At 61.7% G+C, this 18,456-nt stretch overlaps 2 protein-coding genes across 6 annotated transcripts; one reads left to right on the top strand and one right to left on the bottom strand.

Moving 5' to 3' along the window:
• Positions 1-2,026: 2,026 nt before the first annotated feature.
• On the bottom strand, positions 2,027-6,618 carry GTPBP3 (GTP binding protein 3, mitochondrial). 2 transcript variants are annotated; one of them, XM_067733160.1, is made up of 9 exons: positions 5,518-6,618; positions 4,932-5,185; positions 4,736-4,822; positions 4,443-4,645; positions 4,199-4,271; positions 3,960-4,103; positions 3,400-3,565; positions 2,895-3,173; positions 2,027-2,721 (listed from the first exon to the last, which is right to left on the bottom strand). In XM_067733160.1, exons 1-9 carry the CDS (start codon positions 5,727-5,729, stop codon positions 2,496-2,498), a joined length of 1,644 nt encoding a protein of 547 aa, XP_067589261.1. In that variant the 5' UTR covers positions 5,730-6,618; the 3' UTR covers positions 2,027-2,495. The 2 variants fall into 2 exon arrangements, with proteins under 2 accessions (XP_067589261.1, XP_067589262.1); XM_067733161.1 differs by having other exon boundaries at positions 5,435-5,556.
• Positions 6,619-7,066: 448 nt separating this feature from the next.
• ANO8 (anoctamin 8) lies at positions 7,067-17,208 on the top strand. 4 transcript variants are annotated; one of them, XM_067733159.1, is made up of 18 exons: positions 7,069-7,391; positions 8,160-8,270; positions 8,397-8,529; positions 8,712-8,850; positions 8,931-9,027; positions 10,027-10,143; positions 10,227-10,354; positions 10,452-10,613; positions 10,942-11,094; positions 11,209-11,335; positions 11,461-11,516; positions 11,620-11,694; positions 12,426-13,238; positions 13,486-13,677; positions 13,779-13,910; positions 13,992-14,102; positions 14,990-15,665; positions 16,500-17,208. In XM_067733159.1, exons 1-18 carry the CDS (start codon positions 7,286-7,288, stop codon positions 16,898-16,900), a joined length of 3,729 nt encoding a protein of 1,242 aa, XP_067589260.1. In that variant the 5' UTR covers positions 7,069-7,285; the 3' UTR covers positions 16,901-17,208. The 4 variants fall into 4 exon arrangements, with proteins under 4 accessions (XP_067589256.1, XP_067589257.1, XP_067589260.1 ...); XM_067733158.1 differs by lacking the exon at positions 7,069-7,391 and adding an exon at positions 7,461-8,061; XM_067733155.1 differs by lacking the exon at positions 10,027-10,143 and having other exon boundaries at positions 7,067-7,391.
• Positions 17,209-18,456: the final 1,248 nt, after the last annotated feature.

The following is an 18,456-nucleotide window of genomic DNA, read 5'->3' as shown; positions in this document are numbered from 1 at the left end:
ACTCTTTGGGGATTTCCTGTGACCTCTATAAATAACCCCCATGGCTGCTTCCCACAAACCGCCTCTCCCTTCTTGGAAAAAAGGGACCGTAGCCAAGGACCTCAGTCCAGCTGTGTGCCAGGGCCCAGGCATCCTTCCCCAAAAGCATCTCCCCCACCCAGACCCCCCTCACCCCTCCTGGGAGCCCTCCAGGCCCTGCCCACACAGAGGACATCTGGGCACCCACCTCTTCTAGACCCAGATTGTTGCTTCTTCTTGTCTTTCTGCAAAATGGACATAATAGTAATATCCATGCACTAAACTCATGGAGTGACCCTTTCCCTCCAGAAGCCTTTCATGGTGGGGGTTGGGGGGCAGCAGCTGTCGAACAAGCAGACAAATCAACAGACTGTGACATATTGCAATGAAGTCATGAAGAAACGGGGTCGGAGGTCCCTTTAGTTGGGTGGTAGGCCCTGGACACCTCCCAGCCTCTGCTCACGTGTCCCCTGAAACCGAGTTTGTATCTTCAACTACTGGAGGTGATTTTTTTCTGATTCTGGAAAAGATCCTGACCCTATTTGAGACTCCATGTCCACCTCTGGCAAAAGGGGAGTTAACCGTTCATATGCCACCAGGTGGGTGTGGAAGCCTAAGGTCCCGGAGCTTCCCTGGAGGACTGCCAGGCACCTTGTTAGAGCAAAGCGCCCTCTGCTGGTTCATCACCACCACGTCAGGTCACCCATAAGCCTTGGAATCAAAGGCCTCGCTATCAGGATCTTCCTCTCCTCCTGGACCTCTTCTCCCTCCTCTCTAGCCCTCATCACTCTACTTCCAGCCACACTAGCCACCTTGCTGTCCCTCGAACACACCGTGATGCTCCCACCTCAGGGCCTTTGCACGTGCCGTGCCCTCCGCCTGGGATGCTCTTGCTAGCCTCTCCCATCTGGTTTCCTTCTTCTCACCTTTCAGATGTCGGTGCAGATGCCACCTCTGCAGGGCAGCCTGCCCTTATGTCCACCCCTGACCAGGTCAGGCTTCCTCATTGTAAGTTTGCCCAGCAGCCATCAGGCCTCACCGAAAGGAACTGTGTCTCTTCTTTAACAAGGGCAGGATTAATGTCTGCTTATTCCCCTCAATGATCCCAGCCCCCTACACACGGCCTGTTGCCCAGAAGGCCTGCAGTGAACTCAAATTGAACTTGAACAGACCTATGTGCAAATCCCAAAGCTGGGGACCTCCAGCAACTAACTACTTCTCTGAACCTGTTTCCTCACCTATAAAACTGTAACAAAATACCCACTGCATTGTGCTGTTATGAAGATCCCATCAAATGATGTGTACGGTTCTAACACATAGTAGGTGCTGGATAAATATTCACTGAATGAGTGAATGAATCACTGAATGAATGACTAAGCATGAAAAGGAAGTAGATAAAAGAAGATAAAAGAAGCAAAGTTTCGGGACTTCCCAGGCAGTCCGGTGGTTAAGACTCCGTGCTTCCAATGCAGGGGGCGCGGGTTCGATCCCTGGTCGGGGAACTAAGACCCCACATGCCATGTGGCACAGCCAAAAAGAAAATAAATACATACATAAATAAATAAATAAAAATTAAGGGCTTCCCTGGTGGCGCAGTGGTTAAGAATCCGCCTGCCAATGCAGGGGACACGGGTTCAAGCCCCACTCTGGGAAGAACCCACATGTCGCGGAGCAACTAAGCCCATGCGCCACAACTACTGAGCCTGTGCTCTAGAGCCTGCACACCACAACTACTGAAGCCCGCGCGCCTAGAGCCCATGCTCCGCAACAAGAGAAGCCACCACGATGAGAAGCCCGTGCACCACAACGAAGAGTAGCCCCTGCTTGCCGCAACTAGAGAAAGCCTGCATGCAGCAACGAAGACCCAATGTAGCCAAAAATATAAATAAATAAATAAACTTATAAAAGAATAAAATAAAAATTAAAAAAAAGAAGCAAAGTTGCAAGATTAATACTACAAAAAGGAATGACAGCTTGCAGAGCAATAAACACCAATTTGTGTACAAAATACAAGATACAGCATACTTTATAGGTGCAGTCCCAAGTATGCAAACATGAAGAGAAAGTTCTGGAACTATACAAGTTAAGCTGTGACCCCAGGGAGGGGGCGTTTAAATGTTTCCGGATCACCTGAGTTTTTTATATTCCTTTGGTATTTGCAAAATAAGTTAAAAACTATGAAACAAAGACCCCTGAGACCCTCTGACCTCCATCCCAACCCTCCACTCCTAGTCCCCCAGCATCAAGTGCCAAAAGAGACCTCCATTCAGCCCCACTCCTGGGCCTGAACCCCCAGCAAGTCCCTGCTAGGGAATCTGGACAGCTGTGGCTTGGTCACAACCAGCAACAGAGGCTTCACCGTTTGGGGTCAAGTTCTTCCCCCAGGGGCTGAGACTCCCACTTGGCCTAAGCTGTTCCCAGATGCCTCAAGGCTTCTGGGTGTCCACCCAGCCTGGGTCTGAGCTTTGGCCGCCCCCTCACTTGCCCACGCAGAAGTCTTGGAAGATGATATCCAGGATCTCCTCGGTGCCCCCTCCGCCGGTGATGCGGGTCAGGTGCCCTCGGGCGACCCGAAGTGCTTCGGCCGCCAGGGCTAAGTCTTTCGCCTGCTTGTAGTGGCCAAGGGCATCCAGGCAGCCCTGGAGGTGATGCTGGTGCCTCGCCCGTGTCAGAAGTGGTGGGCCTGTGGATGGGTCCCCACACCTGGAAGGGACAAAGGATGGGGTCTCTCTCAACATTCAAAGGGGTGAGAGATAATCATACCCATTTTTTAGATACAAAAACTGAGCTGGCAGGGTAAGTTCGTGCCCAAAGCCAGTGGCTCAGACCCTGAACTTGGACAGAGGGAGGTTGCCCAGCGGGCAAGGGGGGCTCACAATGCAGCCAGCTCCTTCCTCAGCGCTTCCAGGAGGCCATCCAGCCCCTCGCCAGTCAGGCAGGACAGCAACAGGTAAGGGGGCAGGTCAGCACTGGGATCTGGGCCCCCAGCTGGCAGCAGGTCCGACTTATTCAGCACCAGCAGGAGGCGCTGGCTGCGCCCATTTGGGCTCCCGGCTCCCGCAGGGATGACAACGGTGTCCAGGAAGTTGCAGCTGGACGGAGAGGCCAGGTCAGAAGCATCCAGCACGGCCAGGATGAGGTCAGCCTGCTCCAGCCTGGGGAAGCGGGAAAACGGAGCGTGGACCTCAGAGTTGAGCAATTAGGAGCACTGGGCAGGGGCAGAGGCCGAACTTAAAAAGCTGCCCTCCCCAGATAGCTGGGTCCCCACTTAATGGGGCTTAGTAGCCTTTCCTCATTAAGGAAGAATGAAAAATAAATGCAACCGGTTGAAACAGCAGAGGAAGGGCCCCGTTTCCCCCTCCCACCGCCCTGCCTGCCCACCTTTTTTGGGCGCGCCGCACGCCCTCCTGCTCCACAGGCCCCACGCCCTCCCGCAACCCCGCCGTGTCGCTCAGCAGCGCCGGGAACCCGGCCAGGTCCACGGGGGTCTCCAGCACATCTCGGGTGGTCCCGGGCTCCGGGGATACGATGGACACAGGCTTCCGGCCTGGGGGTGGGGTCAGAGGAAGGGGGAGGAATGGAGATGAGGGAGCCCCTCCCCCAAGACTCCACTCACCCCCACCCCCACCCCCAGGGCTGGACCTTTTTCACTGCCTTGGCCTCTCCCGTTGCAGAGCACAGGTTCCGGACGCGCAGGCTCAGCGGCCATGGCTCACGGGCCCAGCCGCTCCACGGCATGTGGCATCCTCCCGGACCGGGGCACGAACCCGCGTCCCCTTCATCGGCCACTCTCAACTACTGCGCCACCAGGGAAGCCCCGGGCTGGACCTTTTCTTCGACCTCCCTGGCCCCTTCCCCATCCCTGAAAGCTCGGTAGCCACCCACCCCCACCCCGCCCGCTCCTAGCCCCCTGCCCTGGGCCCCGCCCCCTGACCACGCACTGAGCAGGTTCACTAGGCTGCTCTTGCCGGCGTTGGGAGGTCCTGCAACCACTACATGAGCCCCTGAGCGGAGCCTCTGTCCGCGCCTGGCATCTCGAAGATGTGCGCCCAGTGCCACCTCCAGCTCCCGCACTTCACTGTCAGCTGTGGATGGAGGAAAGGAGAGGGAGTAAGGAGGCCTTGGGGGGCTGAGATGCCAAATGTCCCCACCTCCCACCCCCCCAGGCAGGCAGACCCACCTCGATCCAGGACGCCCTCTTCCAGGTTGTCATCCTCACCAAAATCGATATAGGCCTCCACGTGGGCCAGAGCCTGAGGGAGGGAGGGGTGGATAGTGTGATCACACAGAAACCTACCCCTCAATATGCCCAGGTCCAGCCCGACATAAGGGGTCAGACTGGAGGCTTATAGACAGGAAGCGCTAATATAGGAGATGGTTAGGTAGGGTCTCTGAGGCAAGGTATGAGCGAATGGTGTACTTGCCTTAGTGAGGGTCTCGGCCCAGCCGCGGCAGAGATGGCTCAGCTCCCCATCTAGCTGCCTCAGGGCCTGCCGCCGCTGTGCCTCTGTTTCTGCATGGATCAGATCCGCCAGCCCCTCCACCTCGGTCAGGCTCAGCTTCCCGTGAGCGAACGCCCTCCTGGTGAACTCGCCTGCCTCCGCAGGCCGCAGCCCTGGCACACTGCCTACGGGAAGGTTCAGGGTCCTGAGCCCCCCTGGCCCCTACCTAGGCCCACCGACATAGCCATATCTCAAACCCAAGGCTGCAGACTCACCCAGGGCCTGCAAGACACCACTCACCACAGCCGGGCCTCCATGCACGTGGAACTCCGCACAATCCTCACCCGTGAAACTCTGGGGACCTAGTATGTTGAGGAGATAGGTGTCAGGAGGATACAGCCTGGGCAACGCCTGGAAGGAGGAAGCTGGGTCATCGGAGCTACATGCAGTTCTGGATCTGGAGCCCCTCACCCGGGAACCAAAGCACCAGCGCGCGGTCCAAAGGCTCCCCAGAGCGGGGGTCGCTGAGCAGGCGCAGGCAGGCTTTGCGGGCCGGGGGTAAGTCCCGGGGGGCCGTGAGGTTCCGGAGGGCCTGGCCGCTGGCGGGGCCGCTGGTTCGGATCACCGCGATGCCGCAGCGGCCTTGGCCGGAGCTCAGCGCGAAGACAGTGGCTCCGGAACCGGGGGCCGGGGCGCCACTGCCCTGGCGCGTGCACGGTCTGGGACTGGAGAGGAGGAGAGTCAGTCAGTGCATCTGAGAAGTTCTGCCGTCAGAGTGGCAGGTGGATAGTGGGCTCGATGGTCGGAAGCTGACCCAAGTGGAAGTTCTGCGGCTGGGGGATGGACAGATTGGGGCTTGGAAGAAGGGGAAAGGTGGTTCTGCCGCAGGGAACTGCGCCCCCAGATCCCAGGGAGAGGGTTTGGGGCCCAAGTAGCGCCCTACGCTGTCACACCCCTTCCCCAGGTCGCCCCACCTGCGAGGCCCACGTGCCGCCCGGGCTACCAGGGTCCACAGCCCCCGCCACATGGATTCGCAACCAGCGACACGCCTGCTCACCCAGCCCGGGAGTCTGCAAGTCCAGGCAGGAAGCCCCGCCCACTCCGCGGCACGACTGGTAAAGCGCTCAACGATTCTCGATTACCATTGGGCCCCTTAGAAGACGTACCGCCCACCCACTGAAGATCTTCGCTTCTACTGGCTGATGCCAGGGAAAGAGGCAAGGGGCTTGCACGCCGGGGTGCAGTGAAAGGGTGTTCCACCGGCAACATTAGACAGAATTTTTAGGATCCTAGAGCGGCCGGGATCCTAGACACCGGAAGTGAGAGGTGGAAGTAAGGACAGGGCTTGGCATAGAGCAGTGGGAATTATAGAGGCGAGTGTTTGAGTCGAAGCAAGAGCGTCTCAGTGGCGGGAGTGATGAGTTCCGGGGGACCTACGCATTGGCTCTGGGAAAATCTTGTCAAAATTTCTGGGAAGACTTCTACTTGTTTTCTCGTAACTCTACAGTTTCTCGCCCCTCCCCATCTTTCCCTCCCGCCGTACCCTCGGCCTCGGATACCCTTCTTCATTTGACAAACTCTGCCTCAGTGCCTAGCTCCAAGGTCCCCCTCCGCCAGGAAACCTCCCAAGGACCCCCAGCACAGTCTTCTTTCCCTTCTGGACTACTCTGGCCCAGGTCTGCTCCTGCAGAGTTGAGTGTCCGGTCTGTCTCTGGCTCCCCGGAAGCCAGAAAGGGGAGTCTCAACGATTACTTTCAGGTTAACCCAGGACAGCGCCGGCTCGCGAAATAAAGCGCAGATGGTGGAATTCCAGGCACCAGATGGGCGGGGTCTCCGGGGGTGTTTTCTCGCGGCTAATTTTCTGGTTCTTGGACGGAGAGAGCGGGCAGCCCGCCTGTACTTCGGGAAGACGGGAACAGGACACAGTTCTAATGACCTCACGCCTCGCCCTGCTCAGTTTTTTCATTTGTAAAAGACGGGCGAATGATGACATTCGCAGTCTCCGAGTTGTTCCATCTGTCAAAAGTATACATCAAACGCCTACCGTGTGACCACTAAGAATCAGTCTGGGTCCCTGCCCTCGCTGGCCTGTCAGTCTAACGGAGGAGGCTACACAGGATGGTCAGGGGGTCTGGGTGACAGGCAAAATACAGGGCACCCAGTTAAATGTAGATTTTAGATAAACAAGGAGTAACGTTTTAGTATAACTATGTCCCAGGCAATATTTGGGATATACTAAAAATTTATTCATTTATCTGAAATTCACATTTAACTAGGAGGACTGTATTTTTATTTGCTAAACTTGGTAACTCTATCGGGTCCTCCCTGAGGACGTTACATCCTGAAGGGTGCAGTGGTTAACGGGACAAAGAGGGCGTGAAGAGTGACCTAGGTAGCTAAACAGCATGTGCTAAGGTCATAAGGCAGGACCTGCATCTCAGATTCCAAACCGATGGCGAAACTAAGGCTCCGAAGCGGAGAATCCAGGCCCGGGGCGGGCGGGGACCGGGAAGAGAACGCACGTTCGGTGCGGGCGGGAACGAGCACCAGAGAGCGAGGTGGGCGGGCAAGAACGAAACCCAGAAAACAACACGGGCGGAGTCGAGAACCAGAGAAAGACGTGTCCGGGGCCGGGAAGGAGAATCGAGGTTCGGCGCGGGCGGGGACGAGAAGCAGCGCTCGGGCACGCGGGGACGGCGGCCGGCGCGGGCGGGCGCGGCCTTTGTCTCCTCCTCTGGCGCGCTCCGTGGCTGCACCCGCCCCATGAGCCCGCGGTCCCCCCGCGCCTGAGCCGCCCGCAGCCCCTGACCTGCCCTGTCCTCGCAATGGCCGAAACTGCCTCCGGCACCGGGGGCACGTCCCTGGAGGGTGAGCGTGGCAAGAGGCCCCCGCCGGACGGCGAGCCTGCAGCCCCGGCGTCCGGAGTTCTGGGTATGTGTGCAGCGCCTGGATCTGACAGGGTGGCAGGTGCCTGGGGTGTTCGCGGCGGCTGTACGGGGAGGGGATTGGAGTCAGCGGTCCCGGTCTGGAGTCCAGTCGAGGGGCCCGCTCCTCCGGCACAGCGGCTGCGGCCGGGCGGGCGCGGCTGGGACGGTGCAGCGGGTGGGGGCTCCCAGCGCAGGGACACCGACACGCCCCTCCTAGAACCCCAGCCCGGGGCTGAGCCCAGTCACCCCTTGGGCTACCGGATCGCTGCCGAGCAGTGATGCGCTTGAGAGAGCCTCTCCACAGAGGCTACAGAATCGTACAGTCCTGGGTTCGAATCCCTGCTCGACTGTGTGACCTTGGGCGCGTGACTTAAATGCTCTGGGCCTCAGTTTCCTCGCCTGTGAAATGGGGGTAAGAACCGCGCCCAGCTATGAGGACGCACTGACATAATGTGGTGAGGCGCTCAGATTTGCTAGTGAGCGCCCCATCGATTGTGGTTTTGGAGGCGGAGCTGGGCCTCGAGAATGAGTAAGATTTGTAACGGAGGACCTGGGGGAAGGGCATTCCTGGAGAAGGGCCTGGCTGGTGCAAGGACGTGGAGGGAAGGAAACAACCCAAGGCCAGAGCTCGCAGGGCCTTGAATGCCAAGCTGAGAGCCGAGGAGCCCTGGCAAGTGTGTGATCGGGGGCAAGGGCTGGAGGGACCAAGACTGGAGGCCAGGGTTCTGATCCGGGAATGGTCTGACCCCAGCCTGCCCTGCCTGCTCCCCAGATAAGCTTTTTGGGAAGCGGCTCCTGCAGGTGGGTCGGTACCTGGTGTCCCACAAGGCATGGATGAAGACGGTGCCCACAGAGAACTGCGACGTGTTGATGACCTTCCCAGGTACCTGTGTCCATCCCCCCAGGGTCCAGAGTGAGCTCCCTTGAGCTGGGCTCCCCTGAGTAGGAGTCTGCAGGAGGCCTTAGACCACCCGTGGCAAGAGCTATCGGTCCCTGTGCCCCTTGGCAGACACGACCGATGACCACACGCTGCTATGGCTGCTGAACCACATCCGCGTGGGCATCCCCGAGCTCATCGTGCAAGTCCGCCACCATCGCCACACGCGTGCCTACGCCTTCTTCGTCACCGCCACGTATGAGAGGCGAGTCCCTGTCCCTGGCCTCTCGCTGACCCTGCTACTCAGCTCCCCGCCCTTCCAAGCACCAACTGCGAGGTCCAGCCACCCCGCATTTGTCCCTGACGGCCACCAGGTACACCATCCCTAGTTCCAGGATGGTGAGCCAGGGTCTCCCCTTGATCCCACCTCCCCTGCCCTTCCTGCAGCCTACTCAGAGGGGCCGACGAGCTGGGTCTGCGCAAAGCAGTGAAGACTGAGTTTGGCGGGGGCACCCGCGGCTTCTCCTGCGAGGAGGACTTCATCTACGAGAATGTGGAGAGTGAGCTGCGCTTCTTCACCTCCCAGGTGCGGCCGGCTCTGGCCCCCAGCGCACATTCCTAGCCCGTGGGCGGCTGCTCCCTGTGCTCACGCCCTGTCCCCTGCAGGAGCGCCAGAGCATCATCCGCTTCTGGCTGCAGAACCTCCGTGCCAAGCAGGGAGAGGCACTGCACAATGTGCGCTTTCTGGAGGACCAGCCAATCAGTGAGTGAGGCGGTCCCAACCTTCCAATCATATGTGGGGAGTTGGCTGGGGCTCTTAGAGGACTGCTATCAAAGTAGGAGGGTTAGGAAGGTGAGGCCTAGATGCAACCAATCAGGGACTACTGAAGAGTTGGGCGGGGCCTGGAGATCAATCAATGAGCTGAAGGGGTGTGGCCTCAGCAAAGGGGTGGGGCTTGTCCCCTCGGAGGCAGGTCCGGGAGAAATCCTTCTCTCTGGGTCTGGGATAAGGTAGGGGCAGGACCATGGACAGCACTCCGCGTACTGTGTGGTGCAGCCCTGGGCCTCAGTTTCCCCTCCAGGAAAGGAGCCGCTGCAAGTTCACCTTCTAATGCCAGCTTTGCACCATTCCTCAGACATCTGGAGCAATGAGCTGAGGCCAAATAGCTCTATTTAAAAAAGTGGTTCAGGGCTTCCCTGGTGGCGCAGTGGTTGAGAGTCCGCCTGCCGATGCAGGGCACACGGGTTCGTGCCCCGGTCCGGGAAGATCCCACATGCCGCGGAGCGGCTAGGCCCGTGAGCCATGGCCTCTGAGCCTGCGCGTCCGGAGCCTGTGCTCCGCAATGGGAGAGGCCACAACAGTGAGAGGCCCACGTACCGCAAAAAAAAAAAAAAAAAAAGTGGTTCAGGGAAATTCCCTGGTGGTCCAGTGGTTAGGACTCCACACTTCCACTGCAGGGAGCCCGGGTTCGATCCCTGGTCGGGGAACTAAGATCCCGCAAGCCGTGCGGTGTGGCCAAAAAAAAAAAAAAAAGTGATTCCCCACTGGGATCCCACCTTCTCAGGTTTCCTGCACCCTTCCCCTCCTGCCCCTGCACCTCCCAAATTTTGAGGAAGAACCGGATATTCCTTCCACTAAGAACTCCTCTCCTGGGAAGAGCCTCTGCGAGTTTAAGAGCAGGCAAAAAGCTATGACTTGGGTTTCAGCCGAGGGGGGCTGGCCAGGCCCAGCACAGGCAGAAGGGTTCTTGTCCCCCAACAGTCCCTGAACTGGCGGCCCGCGGGATCATCCAGCAGGTGTTCCCAGTCCACGAGCAGCGCATCCTGAACCGCCTCATGAAGTCATGGGTGCAGGCTGTGTGTGAAAACCAGCCTCTAGGTGTGGTCCGGCCAGGGGGTGGGGGTGGGGGTGGGGTCCCAGGAGACAGTCAGGGCTGACTGGGACACCCCTGTCCCTGGCAGATGAGATCTGCGACTACTTTGGCGTGAAGATTGCCATGTACTTCGCCTGGCTGGGTTTCTACACATCGGCGATGGTGTACCCGGCGGTCTTCGGCTCTGTCCTGTACACATTCACAGAGGCTGATCAGGTGCCGGGTGTGGACTGCACAGGGGCTGGGACACCCAAGACACCTTCCTCCCTGGACTGGGCCAGCCAACATTTCAGCCCTCCTCTGCCACCCCCAGACGAGCCGGGATGTATCCTGCGTGGTCTTTGCCCTCTTCAACGTAGTCTGGTCAACGCTCTTCTTGGAGGAGTGGAAACGGAGGGGAGCAGAGCTGGCCTACAAGTGGGGGACGCTGGACTCACCCGGGGAAGCTGTGGAGGAGCCACGGCCCCAGTTCAGGGTCAGTCAGGGGGGATCTGAGTTCAGGGACTTTGAGAATGGGGTTAAAAAAAAGAGAAAACACACTGGGCGAGGAGCATTGCAAGAACAAAGGGAGGGGTGAAGTAGGGCTGCAGCGTCCGAGATGGTGTGCCAAGTGGGGGACTCTCCATGCCCAAAGGGAGAGGGGTGGGAAATTGGCTTTGAGGGGCTGGGGAGGATGCATTAGGCAGGGGCACCGCAGTAGCAGAGCATGACAAAGAGACACTGAGGTCGAAGGGTCGGGAAGGGTGCAGGGCAGAGGCAGCCCCTCTGATCTCACGCGGGGCCGGGCCCCCACCCTCTGCCAGGGCGTGCGGCGCATCAGCCCCGTGACTCGGGCCGAGGAGTTCTACTACCCGCCCTGGAAGCGGCTGCTTTTCCAGCTGCTTGTGAGTCTCCCCTTGTGCCTCACCTGCCTGGCCTGTGTGTTCCTGCTCATGCTCGGCTGCTTCCAGCTGCAGGTGACCTCCAGCCCCTAGCCCTGGCCTTGGCCCCGACCTGGCGGCCACCTGTCCGGGTGTGCTGTGAGTGGAGCCCAGCTGCCGGGGTGACCTGTGAACGCCCTGCCCCTGCAGGAGCTGGTGCTGAGTGTGAAGGGGCTGCCCCGTCTCGCCCGCTTCTTGCCCAAAGTCATGCTGGCCCTGCTGGTCAGTGCAAGCGCCGAGGGCTACAAGAAGCTGGCCGTCTGGCTCAACGACATGGGTATGCCCTGCGAGGGGAGGTCCCACTGCCCACCCCCCAGGAGGAAGGGCCCCGCCGCCCTGCGGGGTGTGCCTGCCGCCCATGATGGTCTGGGCCACCCCCTCACTCCCCTCCTTGGCCCCCAGAGAACTACCGGCTGGAGAGCGCCTACGAGAAGCACCTCATCATCAAGGTTGTCCTGGTGAGTGGTGGCCAGCAGGCAGGCAGGGGTTCTGCAGGGGATACACGGGAGCTCCTGGGGACAGAGGTGGCAGGGTGACCGCCCACCTGCCTGCTTCCCACAGTTCCAATTCGTCAACTCATACCTGAGCCTCTTCTACATTGGCTTCTACCTCAAGGACATGGAGCGCCTGAAAGAGGTAAGACCCCGGCCTGAAGCAGTGCCCCCCATGGCAGCCAGTGGGGGGGCCAGACCTGGCCCAACGGGTCCATGGGCTCTCCAGCCCCTCCCCCCCTCCTCCATCCTTCTCTCCTCTCTGTCCGTCTGTGTGTCCTCTCTCTACCTGTCGCCCCTCCATCTGTATGTCCACCTGTCCGTCGGTCCCTCCACAGCTCCTGATCGTCCTGTCCCTGTCCCAGAGCCTCGAGCGGCAGCTTTGGGCGGTGCTGGTCCCGCTCGCGGCCCTGCGGTTCTGCCTTCTCCTCCTCTCCCTCCGGGGCCTCCTGCTCATGGCCCGGGCCAAATTACTGGCAGGTGGCGAGCCCTTGGGGCCTCGCCGGGGTGGGCAATGTGGCTATGCTGGGGGCCTCACACCAAGCCGAGGGTGCATGCTCTGAGGGGATGGGCTTCCGCTGACGGGGTGCAGGTGGCAGAAGCCCCCGGAGGCCCTGGCCACCAGCTGAGTGAGCTCCTGGGCGGTGCTGCAAGCAGGGAAGCCATGGCCTGCCCAGGAGATTGGCTAGGAGCGCTGTGACCTGCCCAGCTGCGGTTTGGGGTTGCCTCCGTGTCCAGGGACATCCAAATTGGGTTCAGGGTGTGTCTGGAAGCGTGTTTCGGGAGGGCGGGTGCCCAGTCCCCGCAGCCTGTCCCGGTGCCCAGAGCCCCGCCCGCCCCCCACGTGGCCTCTCTCCACCCCCTTCCTGCCCCCAGATGCTGGCCACGCTGCTGATCACCCGCCAGTTCCTCCAGAATGTTCGAGAGGTCTTGCAGCCGCACCTGTACCGGCGGCTGGGCCGTGGCGAGATTGGCCTGCGGGCTGCCTGGGAGCTGGCCCGTGCCCTGCTTGGCCTACTGAGCCTCCGGCGCCCTGCACGCCACCTCGAAGCCCAGGCTGAAGAGGGTGTCGGTGGCAGCAGCGGTGGGGGGGGCCGCAGGTGTCTCAGTGGGGCCTGCGGGGCACCTGAGGAGGAGGAGGAGGCCATCATGGAGCGTCGGCCAGCGGGGGAAGGTGGGGAGGTGGGGGACGGGCCTCGGGGGGGCAGGGAGGAGGAGGAGGACGAGGAGGAGGAGGAGGACGAAGAGGAGGAGGACGAGGAGGAGGAAGCCGAGGAGGGCGGCCTCCTGGACTGCGGGCTTCGGCTGAAGAAGGTCAGCTTTGCTGAGCGGGGGGCTGGGCGGCGGCGGCTGGGCCCAAGCCCGGAGGCCCTCCTGGAGGAGGGGAGCCCCACCATGGTGGAGAAGGGGCTGGAAGCTGGCGTGTTCACGCTGGCCGAGGAGGACGATGAGGCCGAGGGGGCTCCCAGCAGCCCTGAACGGGAGCCCCCGGCTGTCCTGCTCCGCCGGGCCAGAGGTGAGGGCCGCGACCAGGGCCCCGATGGGGGCCCAGACCCAGAGCCGGGCTTGGGTGACTCAGCCCGGAAGCAGCGGCGGCAGAACCGGTCATCTTGGATCGACCCACCCGAGGAGGAACACTCGGCCCAGCTCACCCAGGCTGAGCTCGAGAGCTGTATGAAGAAATACGAGGTGAGGAGGGCGCCTGAGGGCAGGGGCCGGGCCCTCCGAGGGGCGCAGCGCAGTGAGGTGGAGGGCCTGGGGGTGATGGGAGGGAATAACGGGACCCTTCATGTGGTCAGGAACCTGCCCGAGGGGGAGCTCTGGGTCCATGCAGAATAATCTGGGGGGTGGGCTTGAGGAGAGGAAGGTGGTCCGAGGGAGGAGGTGTCCTGGGCAGAGGGAGAGCCCTAGGCCCCACCCAGGTGCCCGCCCACAGGACACATTCCAGGACTACCAGGAGATGTTTGTGCAGTTTGGCTATGTCGTGCTCTTCTCGTCTGCCTTCCCCCTGGCTGCCCTCTGCGCCCTCATCAACAACCTCATCGAGATCCGCAGTGACGCCCTCAAGCTGTGCACGGGGCTGCAGCGGCCCTTTGGGCAGCGGGTGGAGAGCATTGGCCAGTGGCAGGTGGGGGGAGGGCTGAGGGCCCCAAGCCGGGGTGCACCAAGGAGGAGCGGGTGCTGGGGAGGGTGGCTGGGCACCCCCTGAGCCCGCCTGTCCCCCTGCAGAAGGTGATGGAGGTCATGGGCGTCCTGGCAATCGTAGTCAACTGCTATCTAATTGGCCAGTGTGGGCAGCTGCAGCGCCTCTTCCCCTGGCTCAGCCCCGAGGCGGCCATCGTGTCCGTGGTGGTGCTTGAGGTGGGGCTGGCGGCCGGGTTGGGGGAGCCAGGTGGCGGGTGGGTGTCCCCGTGCCTGCAGCCTCCTCCTCTGTCACCTCAGCACTTCGCTCTGCTTCTCAAGTACCTCATCCACGTGGCCATCCCCGACATCCCGGGCTGGGTGGCTGAGGAGATGGCCAAGCTGGAGTACCAGCGCCGGGAGGCCTTCAAGGTATGTGGGCTGGGGTGAGTGCGCTTTATGTCTCTGCTCCGTGGGGCTTCTCCACCTAGCCTGGCTGGCCGTCCAGTCCTTAGCAGGAGGGTGGGTGTTCAGAGCCTGGTGTAATAATTAGCGTTCCGAAAGGGCCTGGTCCCCTCTGGGATCCTGGTGGCATCCAGCACCAGGTTGGCACTCACGAACTGTCATCCACCGGCTTGCCCAGCATTGCCCTGTTGGGGGCCAGAGACACAGCTGACGCTTCCTAGAAGCCCAAGCCTCTGCCGCATTCCTCAGAAAGCTGCAGAGAAGGCCAGGGAGCTCACTGGCGCCAACCGATGGAGCGCTCCACGATGATGGAAACGTTCTATATCCGTGCTGCCTATGTAGCCCCTCACTACAGATGACCAACGAGCACTTGAAACGGGGCTGGTGCCACTGAGAAACAGACTTTTTCTTTGCAGTTATTTAAATTGACAAAGCCGTGTGTGGCTACCGGCCACTGGATGGGGCAGTCACAGCTCTGTCTCTCACCAGTTCTCCAGAAAGCAGGGAACCACTGAGGCCCAATATTTGTTTACACTCTCCCAATTCCTAAGACGGTGTCTGGCAGGGGATCAGGGACAGAGGCGGTGGCCAGTAAATGTTCGTTCTCTTCTCAGGCCTCAGAAAGCACCGGCATGGGTCCAGGGATGCAGTTGGTGCCCCATAAGTGTTTAGATCTCTCCCCACTTCTGCAGAGAGCCCCAGGGTGGGTCCAGGGATGCAGCTGTACCCAAGAAGCGTTCGGATCTCTCCCAACTTCCGCAGGAGAGCGCCGGCATGGGCCCGGGCCTGGTTTGGTGCCTGCTCGCCCGCCTGCTCTTCCCAGTGTCCCCATAATGGCCCCGTTCTGCCCGCAGAGACATGAGCGCCAGGCCCAGCACCGCTACCAGCAGCAGCAGCGGCGGAGGCGAGAGGAGGAGGAACGCCAGCGCCACGCAGAACATCATGCCCGCAGGGAGCGCGACGCCAGTGGCCGGGAGGAAGCTCGGGCTGAGGGCTCCGGGTTGGACCCTGCTGCCCCAGAGAAGGCCTCGGCCAAGGCCAAGGGCAGTGGGGCGGCAGGAGGCCATGGGCCGGAGCGGCCCAAGCGCCCGGGGTCCCTGCTGGCACCTAACAACGTCATGAAGCTGAAGCAGATCATCCCACTGCAGGGCAAGTTCCTGTCGTCCGGGGCTGCATCCTCGCTGGCCGGCGCGGGGGCCAACCTCACTGCCCGGCCGCCCCCTGCCCCGTCTCCCACAGGCAGTGACACCCGCCTGCCGGCCTTCCTCAGCTTCAAATTCCTCAAGTCACCTGAGACCCGGCGGGACCCAGAGCGTAGCCACTCGCCGCCCAAGGCCTTCCACGCCAGCAAGCTCTTCCCCTTCGGCGGGGCCCGGGCTGAGGCCGGGTCCAACGGGGCGGGCGGGCAGGCCCGGCAGGACGGGACCCCCAGCGGTGGCAGTGGTGGTAGCCGAGCCCAGCGGAGTGGGCCGGCAGACGAGGCCGCAGCTGAGGAGCCGGACACACCCCGGCCCGAAGAGGAAGGCTCAGGTCACAAGCTTTAACTCGGGGGTGGGGACTCTGGGCCGGGCTTTGGGGATAGGGGTGGGGTGTCCAGGCCTGGGGAGAGGGGCTGAAGGGGACAGAGGAGGCCCAGTCTCCCGGTACCGGTTGGGGACCTGGGTATGTGGTACATGGAGCCTCTTGGTCAAAGCCTACCCAGTCTTTCCGGGACCCCGGAGAGCCTGGAGCCCTGTGCCTGACCCTCCTCACCCCTGGGGAGGGATGCCAAAGCCCCTCGTCCCAGTGCCCCTCGCACGGCCTGCCATGCTCCAGTGCCAGGAGAGATGAGGGAGGCCCCTTCACCACCTGGCCCTGCCTCTCCTGCCCCCATGAGACCCTACACCCAGCTCACTCTGGGGGCCCTGGACCCCCAGGCCTCTATGCAAGTCCCCATCCTGCAGCCCAGCTGTTCGAGGTGGCCTTTCTGGGAGGTGGAGCTCAGGCTGCCCACCCAGGGAGTTCAGGGCTGCAGCCACACGTGTGCCGAGCAGAGCCACAGGCCTCACTGCCGCCCCTCCCACCCCGTCCCAGCCCGGAGTCCAGCAGCCCATCCCAGGGAGCCCAAGAGGTGGCAGCTGTAGCACCAGGGATATAGGTCAGAAGTCAGAGGGACTTCCTCAGACCGTCCTCTCTCCGTGACGGGGAGGGGCCCAGTGCCCAGAGGCGGGGGATGCACCCGAAGAAGCCCACCCCTTGTCACTGATCAGAAGCAATAAGGCCCTCCATGTGCCTGAAAGCCCGGAGGGAGCGCGGGCAGGGTCCCCAGCGGGGTCCAGCGGCGGGGCCGGCATCTCCCCGGAACGGCCCCTCTCGCCTCCGCAGGGACAGCGCCGGCCCCGGTGGGCGCCCCGGCCCTCCGCACCCGCCGCAGCCGGAGCCCTGCGCCGCCGCCGCCGCCGCCGCCAACACCGCTGCCCCGGCCCCCGACGCCACCCGCCGGCTGCTGGCAGTGGGACGGGCCGTGGGGCTGCGGGGGCGAGGGCGCCGCCCCCCGCCAGGGCCCTGCCGCCGCCGCCGCCGAGTGTCCGCCCTGCGCCCTCGCCGGGCCCCTGCCCGCCCCGGCAGCTGGCGTCCTGCCGGGGGACGCCAGCTTCTACAGCCTCCCGCCGCCGCCGCTGCCTCCCACCTCCGAGCCCCCGGAGCCCCCGGCACCGTCGCCCAGCCCCAGCTCCAGTCCCAGTCCCAGTCCCCAGGCCGTGTGCTGGCCCAGCGGCTGGCATTAGCTCCTCCCGCCCTGCCTTCCTGTTTTCATATGCAATATCAATCACGGACGGGGCGGCAGCCGCCACCCAGAAAACGCTGCTGTCGGTGTATCCCAGTATTGGCTGCCCCCTCCTGGGTCAGGGCCGGGGGCCTGGGGCCCCTCTATCTGCCGTTTTCCTTTCGACCAGGATGGGGGGAAAGGAAAGGAAACCCCCCCAAAACAACAGAAAACACACACAGAATAGGCGATTATTTATTTGTTTTTAATTTATTTTGTCATATTTTTGTAAAACGGCAGAAATGCAATAAAAAGTATATTTCAACAGTGCCGAAGGGCGGAGCTGTGGAAAAGGGACATAAGGGGCCCAATGACGAGGTTGGGGCCAGCTCTTTGGGGGCCTGGCAGGCCTAGGGTGGGTACCCCCCCTGTCTATGACCCTTAGGGAACTCCTCCAAAGAACTGGGTCTCCAGGCCATGGCTGGAAAACTCCAAAAATCCAGGCCCAGGGGCCCCTGGGAGGAGCTGCAGAGCCTCAGGCCCCATCTTCGGCCTCCTAGACTAAGGAAGAAATCTCAAAGTGCTGATAGGACTCAGCAGTTTGGGCCCTGGGCCTGCGTCCTGAGTCGGCCTCAGTCGTGCAGGGCTACCCTTTCTGGCACACCCGCCTCCCAGGCTGCCATCTGAGGAGTCAAGGGCTGCGGGGAGAACTTGGGTGTGGAAGTCGGAAGGCACCTGGTGCCTGAGTCTCGATGTTGAGGGGATGGCATGTTGGGGTGTGGCTTCCGGGAAGGGCCGGGATGCCCCACTGTGGGACAGCTGTCAGACCCTATTCGCTGGGACCCTTCACTTGATCAGGGATGGACATGGCCTCTCCCACCCTCAGGTGTGTCCACATACAAAGGCTCAGGGCCCAACGGGCCCCACCCCAGGCAGGGCTGGGGGAGCCAGTGTGAGGAAGGGGCACTTGCGGGGGGGCCATGAAAGAGAAGTCAGGGTTCACTGGAGGCAGGAGAGCAGCCTGTGCAAAGGCACAGAGGTGTGGGAAGGCAGGGTTTGGTGTTTGGGGGAACAGAGTGAGTAAGAGTAAAGGCAAGAGGGGTGGGTGTAGGCTGGCTGACGGGCCTGTGCTGGGGAGACCACAGGGAGGCCACGGGACCCCTGCCCTCACCGTGGACAGCACTGGCAGGAGACAGAACCCAGCCCCTCAAAGGGGAACCTGGGGCCAGGGAGGCGTGGGCAAGCCTCGGGGAAGGACAGGCTGAAGCCTGCGCCTGCCCTGCCCCACAGCCTTTGAAACTAAAGTCCTGCCATCTACTCTGCCACCAACAAACAGCGACACGATGCGCCTGCCCAGGGTCAGGCCAACCCCTGGGACTGGGGATTCCAAGCTGGTCTGAGAACCCCCAGGGACTTAGCCCTCCCCAGCACGACCACAGTCAAGCTTGCATTTCCTAAGCACCTGCCTTATGACCACAGGAACTGAACACCGCTGCACATGCGCCCAGAGCTGGGCCCCACAGCTGGGCAGCTAATCCAGGAGCCTTCCACCCAGCAGACACGGGGCAGCTCAGGCCG

Source organism: Pseudorca crassidens, chromosome 3 (genome assembly GCF_039906515.1).
Source record: "Pseudorca crassidens isolate mPseCra1 chromosome 3, mPseCra1.hap1, whole genome shotgun sequence".
NCBI lineage: Eukaryota > Metazoa > Chordata > Mammalia > Artiodactyla > Delphinidae > Pseudorca > Pseudorca crassidens.
The sequence above is the reverse complement of the archived record's forward strand: the minus strand, read 5'-3'. Positions and strand labels throughout refer to the sequence as shown.